General features: G+C 36.7%; 2 protein-coding genes across 2 annotated transcripts; both read left to right on the forward strand.

Annotated features, from left to right (window-relative positions):
* Nucleotides 1–484: 484 nt before the first annotated feature.
* Nucleotides 485–1,639, forward strand: LOC110631203. The gene is made up of 3 exons (XM_021778946.2): nucleotides 485–646; nucleotides 768–1,094; nucleotides 1,207–1,639. The coding sequence occupies exons 1-3, from the start codon at nucleotides 580–582 to the stop codon at nucleotides 1,362–1,364; spliced, it is 552 nt and encodes a 183-aa protein (XP_021634638.1). The 5' UTR covers nucleotides 485–579; the 3' UTR covers nucleotides 1,365–1,639.
* A 2,316-nt stretch (nucleotides 1,640–3,955) lies between these two features.
* Nucleotides 3,956–6,991, forward strand: LOC110630700 (probable CoA ligase CCL9). Its single transcript, XM_021778247.2, has 4 exons — nucleotides 3,956–4,276; nucleotides 4,645–5,692; nucleotides 6,070–6,173; nucleotides 6,606–6,991. Exons 1-4 carry the CDS (start codon nucleotides 4,076–4,078, stop codon nucleotides 6,822–6,824), a joined length of 1,572 nt encoding a protein of 523 aa, XP_021633939.1. The 5' UTR covers nucleotides 3,956–4,075; the 3' UTR covers nucleotides 6,825–6,991.
* Nucleotides 6,992–8,205: the final 1,214 nt, after the last annotated feature.

Here is an 8,205-nt window from a genome sequence, read left to right on the forward strand (position 1 = left end):
ATTTTAAATAAAAGAATCAATTAAATTTAATTTTTGCGAAATTAAGAATTTCAAATGCATGAATTATGTTGGTGCACGAAAGAAGCGGAAGTAATAACAGCATGAAAGTTCCAAATAGCCTTCCACAGTGCAAAAAATTTGGAACATAATGTCCATAATCAAAAAGACAGCATGATCATTTCATCAGCATCCGCCTTTGATAGTGCGTTGGCCCTTGACTTCCCACCGAGTAAGTTTTCCACGCATTTTACCTTCCCAAAATCACTTCTTCTGGAGAAAGAAAAACATAATAGACCCACAATTTTTGGACACATTGGTCGTTGCCCCTGTTTATTGTGGGGTCAATGCCAACGACCATTCCCTTCACTAACTTCTAAAGTATGGTTTCTGTCCATTCCAATTTCCAAATTGAACGTAATCAAGTTCGTTGTGGAATTCAAATCTACAGCGCCAGTTGAAACCACGTTATAAAATGGCCCAAAAACTCTCTCCACTCCTCGCAGCAAATTCCAGCTCCTTGCCCAACCACAAATTCCATTTTGGCCAACGAGCATACTATTTTCCATTAGAACTGTGCCTATGGCTTCCATCAACGCCCTAGCACTCCTGGTTGCTGCCTTCGTTCTCTGTGCGCAAGGCACTCTAGGTAATTATTAACATTATTTTGTTCATTTTAGCCCTGTATATATCATAATCCATTATTTTAAGCATCGTACATATCTCAAGTTGAAATAACAAATTAATTATGAGGTGCATGTGGTCTGCAGGAGAAATAATATGTGAGCATCTGGACCAAGAGACATGTTCTTACGCAATCTCATCCACCGGCAAGCGCTGCGTGCTCGAGAAGCACGTCAAAAGGAGCGGGGGAGAATCATACACTTGCGGTACCTCTGAAATTGAAGCCGATAAATTAACAAATTGGATCGAAACTGACCAGTGCATCATAGCATGTGGTCTCGACAGAAAATCACTGGGAATCTCATCAGATTCTCTCCTCGAGTCTCGCTTCACACAGCAGCTCTGCTCTCCTCAGTGCTACGATAGCTGCCCCAACATCGTTGATCTTTACTTCAATCTCGCCGCTGGAGAAGGTCTAAATACATAACCATTATTTTCATCATAATTTATAATTTTTATAATTTTATGAAAAAAAAACATGAATCTTTGATTCAACGTTTCTGTTCCACTCTGGTCATGTTTCAGGTGTATTTCTTCCCAAGCTCTGCGAGGCACAAAAGGGAAATGCACGTCGAGAATTGACGGCTGATTTAAGGAGCTCTGGTCTTGTTGCACCCGGACCAATTCAACCATCGAAGTACACGATTGCGCCAATAGTTGCCCCAGCATTGGCTCCCTTTTAGTCAATTTCCTGGCAAGAAAACGCAGAAATAATGTGTAAACTTATGAATTATATGATAAAAATGAAGTAGAACCAATAATGTTTTTAGAAAAGCCAGCCAACTGGATTGCTGCATGAGGGTATGTGCTGGTTCTGTTTTTGTAGTTAACAGGGTAGATTTTAGACGTGTTCTCTTCTCTTGTTGTTGATAACGAATGTGTATTGGCATAGCCACAGTCGGCTTCTTCTCTTGGAAGGAGTATGGATTTGGTGGAATAAGATAATAAAGGTTTTGTACTCGTAGTTTCATTTTCCAATAGTTCCTAGACCCTGTGGACCAGATGTCATTTTAACATGAGAAGTGTTTGCCATGCAAAGACTCCTTTTCACTTTTCTTCAAACCCATGTTAAAATTGAAATACTAATGCAAATTGTTCCTTCTAAATTAGAAGGATTTATAGTTGATACTAAATTATTTTAAGGAATAGTTCTACAAATAATAGATCAGATTGAATTATAAATACAGGAAAGAAAGACGAATTGAAGTCAATGTCATTGAATTTGATGTTTCTGTGACGACCAGAATTTAAGGCCTTTAGTGAAATGGATTAATATGTATTAAACGGAACCGTAAAGAGAAACATACAGATGGATTGTTGAGATATGCTGAGAGTATCTTGACTCATTCACAATTTACCCCTTTTGTGGTCTCGACAAGGCAAACCCAGTATTTAATGGTGGCCTTCTAAAATCAAATTTTCTCACTAAGATAACTTAGGACAAAAGTATCATCTATATCAAGAATTTTTATTAGAATTTTGTAATTAGTCCTAAATGATAAATTTCAAAGTAATAAAAAAAAATTAAAATCTTTTCTACAAAAATAAATACTGTCACATATAAGGTACTTGTTTTAAATGTCCATTTTACATGTTTTTCTAATTATGATGTTAATATAGCCTATTTGTAATTTTATCCTTATCACAATATCTATTATTATTTATTATTAAATATATTTTAATTGCAAAATTAATTTTATTACTCTTTATTTAACCCCAAGAAAAAACCTCGGTCTTTTCTTAACATGCTGATTACTAATAATTAACCCTCTTTCCATAGAGCTCAATCAGAAAAACATGAACTTATAAAAAAGTATGGAATATGACGGAGAAACTCGTTTTTCACATAAACAATACCATCATTGATTCTGTCAAGTGTTCCTCCCTCCACTTATTGTTTGTTTTGCAACAGATCTCTCTGTACGTATATTTAATTCACGAAGATAATTATATTATACTTAAATTAGTATTAATACTTTTCCTTAAATGGATAAATAAATATAATCTCAGAGGCCATTTTAAATACGTCAAAGGCCATTCCTGTCCACAGTTCATTGGATATGAATGATTTGAATAAATTAAATTATTTATAAACTATTTGAAATTCAATTCGATAGAAAATCGACTGAATTCGATTTGATTTTCAAATTTTTAGGCTCGATTAATAAACGAGCCAAATTTAAACTCCATAATATTCGTTTCATTAAAATTCATGAGTTTAACTCGTTTCTGAATTTATGAGTAAACTCGCGAATGGATTCGTAAGCAGACTCGTTAAATAAGTTGAGATTATTATTATAAAAAAAATAAATTTAAATTCTATATATATTTTCATGAGATAAATCTAAATTTTTTAAAATTTAATTTTGTATAGTTTAGTTATACTATTAAACTTGCATATATCTAAATCATTAAAATTTAAAAATATATATTTATAAGTTTATGGACTAATTTATAAATATATTTATTTAATTAAAATTATTTAAATTTTAAATTTATTAGTTTTAAACTAAAAACTCATTATAAATTTAAAAATTTATTTTTATAAATTTATGAATAAATTTATAAATATATTTATTTAATTGTAATTATTTTAATTTTAAATTAATTAAATTTAAATTAAAATTTATTACACAAATAAATAAATTTAATTATTTATAAATTATTTAAAATTAAACTCAATAAAAATTTAATTTCACTCTATTTATATACTAAACAAATTAAATTTAAACTTTTTAATATTGATTCAAAGTCAAAATATGTAAAACTCCGCTCGCTTCAAATTTAAAACAATTTTAACGAATTAAGTTTTATTCCTTCAAAAACTCGATTTGTTTATAATAATTTATGACAAGTTGACTGTACGACAGCTAATTGAGCAACGCCACGTTTGTAAATGCTGTCCCACGTTACTTAACACACCTCATAATTTCCAGAAACCCCAAGACCAAATATCCACGTGTTCTATTGTGAAATATCCACGTGTCGAGAACACAAAGATGACAGGGCAATCGCAATTCTCAAGGCGAATCTTCGTGCATTTGATTTCCCCCCTCGCTAACAGTCTCAACAGACGAGGCAGAGTCTTCTAGGCAGTCGAGCGTTCTTCCTTGGCCAGTTATCGGATTACCCCGTAAATACACTGGGTTGGACTACACCAGATAAAATATACATACGTCTTTGCCACGTGGCATACCTACCCCAAGTGCAACCTTCACCAAACACATCGCCTACAGAACGACCTGTAGATATAAATACGGGATCGCCTGGGGCTTTTCTATATCTGATATATTCCTTGTTTTTCCAACACATTCACCAGTGTCACGTCTGTTTCTTTATCATATTATCAATATTTTTCCCAGATAAGAGAATCGTAAGAGATTCTACAACAGAGATGGATAGTTTTATGATCACTGGGATATTCAAACACGTCGCCGGAGACTTCCCTGACAGAAGGGCGGTGTCCGTTTCGGGCAAGTTTGATTTGACGTACTCTCATCTTCATCAACTGGTTGAAAAGGCCGCTTATCGCCTTGTTGCTGCGGGGATTAAGCCTGGAGATGTTGTTGCGCTAACTTTCCCCAATACTATCGAGGTTTGATTTATATATATATATCTTTTGAAAAAATTGTTTTGATCGCAGCTTATCTCCTGTTTGGAAGGGGGACATGAAAAGAAAATCGAGTTTTGTTGTTTAAAGTTTGATTATTGTTTGGTTAAGTATAGTTGGTCTATTTTTAAAAAATCTGTCAAATTTGTTTCTGCAACTCTCAAAGGAATTAATTTTATATATTTTCAATCAGTTTCAAGAACAGAAATTTTATGTATAGATAAATGGTTTTTATTCTATTTGGTTTTTTTAATCACTACATCCAATTTTATATTAGTTCGCTGATTTTTGATAAATACAATGCTAAATACTCCAAAGATGTCGATTTATTTGTCGTTTTGTGATAATTGCAGTTCGTAATTATGTTTTTGGCCGTAATTCGAGCCCGAGCCACGGCTGCACCCCTTAATTCCGCCTACACCGCGGAGGAATTCGAGTTCTACTTATCGGACTCAGAGTCAAAGCTCTTGCTGACCCCGCAGGAAGGGAACAGCACCGCTCAAGCTGCGGCTTCCAAGCTCAACATTCGTCATGCCGCCGTTGCATTGCCCGGAGCTGATTCTGAATTGGCACTCTCACTTCCTGACCCGGAGTCGGACTTTATCTCTCTCGCTCAACTTGCCAATGAGCCATCCGACGTCGCTCTCTTCCTTCACACCTCTGGCACTACCAGCAGGCCCAAAGGGGTGCCATTGACACAGCTCAATTTGGCGTCTTCTGTGCGAAACATAAAGGCAGTGTATAGACTCACCGAATCAGACTCCACCGTCATAGTCCTTCCCCTGTTTCACGTTCATGGATTGGTAGCCGGATTATTGAGTTCGCTTGGAGCCGGAGCGGCCGTAACTCTCCCAGCTGCTGGCCGGTTCTCAGCATCAACATTTTGGAAAGACATGATCAAATACAAGGCTACTTGGTACACGGCGGTCCCCACCATCCATCAAATTATATTGGATCGACACTTTAGCAACCCGGAACCTGCGTACCCTAAACTCCGGTTCATTCGGAGCTGTAGCGCGTCCCTTGCGCCATCTATATTGGCTAGGCTAGAGGAGACCTTTGGTGCGCCGGTGTTGGAGGCGTATGCAATGACAGAGGCGACCCATTTAATGTCATCGAACCCGTTACCAGAAGATGGCCCGCATAAGTCCGGGTCGGTTGGGAAACCCGTGGGTCAGGAAATGGCGATATTAGATGAAAATGGCGCGACTCAAGAAGCAAATGCGAGTGGAGAGGTTTGCATAAGGGGTCCAAACGTAACCAAGGGGTACAAGAATAATCCCGAGGCTAACAGGGTGGCATTTCAATTCGGGTGGTTTCATACTGGAGATCTCGGGTATCTTGATTCGGATGGTTACTTGCATTTGGTGGGTAGGATTAAGGAGCTTATTAACCGTGGAGGTAATCTTTTGCAATTTTCAGTTGTTTTCATATTTAGTTTTGCACGTCCTGTGTTAGCGACGATAAAGGACCAACCGCAGTATGGCTTGACACCAGCCTCTGCTGGCAATTTCCTGAAGTTGAAAGCTTTTGTTTTACCTGGAAAAGCTGCCATGTATTTTTGAGTGGTTGTGAGATGGGGCAGTAACTTCGCTTGGCAGATAGGCAAGCTCATGTGATTGGCGATCCTGAACTATCATTTCATAATTATTACTGTCGAACTGATAATGGCTGTGTCCCTGCAATAACTTTCCAGCGCCGTAGATGATACAGATCATGTGCATGTTTGTAATCTTGATAACTTTTGCCTAATTATGTTTGCACCATTTTCATTTCAGGAGAGAAAATATCACCAATCGAAGTGGACGCAGTTCTTCTATCTCATCCAGAGATTGCTCAAGCTGTTGCTTTTGGAGTTCCCGATGACAAATACGGTGAAGAGGTAAGATCAAGATCACCATTATTGCCTACTTGTGTAAAAACCAAAAAATAATAATAAAAAAAAAGGTATGCTTATTGCATAGGGCTTGGCCCATTATGATGCGAAACGTACACCAGAAAGCAACCAACTTATTGATTAATTATGTCTGGGGTGTTGTGTGGCCTCACCATCCACCTCCAAATGTACGTTGGTGGGAGAGACAATACATTAGGTCATGGAAGGCTTTTACTCCTTCTTTACATATTGCGTCATAGAAAGGGGCATCTGACTGAGCTACATAGGGGTATCTCACGAGGATTATCACAATCGGACACCTTTTAGGTCCATTTTTATAGTTATTGCATCCGTGGCCATTAAAGATTCTGCCAATCCTGGAGCTTACGTTTCTAGATTTCCGGATTTTCTAATGTAATGCTTTTGTGTCTCCAACAGATCAATTGTGCAATAATTCCTAGAGACGGATCGAAGATTGAGGAGGCAGAGGTTCTTAGGTATTGCAGGCAAAATCTGGCAGCTTTCAAGGTCCCCAAGAAGGTCTTCATCACCGACTCTCTACCGAAAACAGCCAGTGGAAAAATCCAAAGACGAATTGTAGCTGAACACTTCCTTGCTCAAATTTCTACTGCTAAAGTCCCCAAGTTTGGAGCTTAAAACCAACTGCTCTTCATCTGCTTTTATACTCAAAAGGGGTGAAAAGAAAAAATCGAAACCCATTACGTATAGCATATGTGTATTTCAAGTGTGTAGGGAAAGGAAATTAATGTGTTCTTCGTGGTCGGTGTACTCTAACGATTTATCTATAATATCCCTTTTTTTTTAATTGTGTAAGAAAATAAGAATCTCAGTGAATATTAGATTAACCATAAGGATGTTCTCTCTTAATGGCAAATGACTGAGATCTGCAATAAGTGAGATATGAATAAAAAGTTATTATCAGGGGACGTCTAAAGATATTGGATAATACGGAATTGTGGACTTCAAAGATACCTGGTCCTTTAAAATTTGTTTTAATCGGTGGGGTAAGATTTGAGAGTGGTCCTACGTGTGAAAGAAAATTATGGGACCAGGTGAACTGGGTTGTAATCCTGTCATGGGATTAGGAAGTTTGCGTTTTGTCTGTTGCAGATGATGCTGATGGCTTACATGTGTGATTGTGAGGAACGAATCATCGATTGTATATTGGCGGTCCATTACTCAGCTATGGGCATCATTCTAAAAACTTTTTTTAAATTATTATTTCTAAAAAAATAAAAAAAATTGTTAGTGCTTAAAAAATCAAAATTACTTTTTTCACGTAATAAATACCATTTACATGTCTTCACCACGCAAAATCACTTGCATTGAAAGTCTAACACGATCAACACAAGACGTATTAAAAAAAATCACTGGTAGTTAAAAACATAAGCTCATAAACTAAAATAGGCCCACAAACTAAGCTCAACATGAAGCATAGAAAACTAATCGACCTGCCGCTTCTAGCACCGACGCCAACAAAACCAAAACCAAAACCGACGGGAGAGTCTCTGCAATGACCAAAAAGAACAATCACCACCACAAAACACCTTGCATGCAAAAAAATAAAATAAAAAAATAAACAAAACATTACCAACACACAAGGGCTAACAACTAGCTAAAAACTCTTAGAACGAGTGTGACACGCCTAACCAAACAAAGACCAACAATGTTTGTAAGCCATTGCTGCAAATGCCATCGTCACTGTTTATTAAAAAAGAATCAGTTTTATGATAATTTCAGTTTCTTGTAATTATAAAATATATTGTAAAAAAATAGTCTACCTTTATTTGAGTGATCTTTATCCTTTTATACTGTAAAAAAATAGAGATAAATATAGTAGTCTCTAATAATCCAGCAATTATATGACCGATCCCGTGATAAAGGACATCGCTACCTAATCGATTGGTGATTTCGCATTTACAGGCGTAACGGGTATGTTAGACTGTCCCTATTTATTGGTAACTTTATACTCAGACTCGTCCCATCCAGGAGAGTGAGTTTTGATGATGAACTGAGT

This window comes from Manihot esculenta, chromosome 14 (genome assembly GCF_001659605.2).
Source record: "Manihot esculenta cultivar AM560-2 chromosome 14, M.esculenta_v8, whole genome shotgun sequence".
In the NCBI taxonomy this organism is placed as follows: domain Eukaryota; kingdom Viridiplantae; phylum Streptophyta; class Magnoliopsida; order Malpighiales; family Euphorbiaceae; genus Manihot; species Manihot esculenta.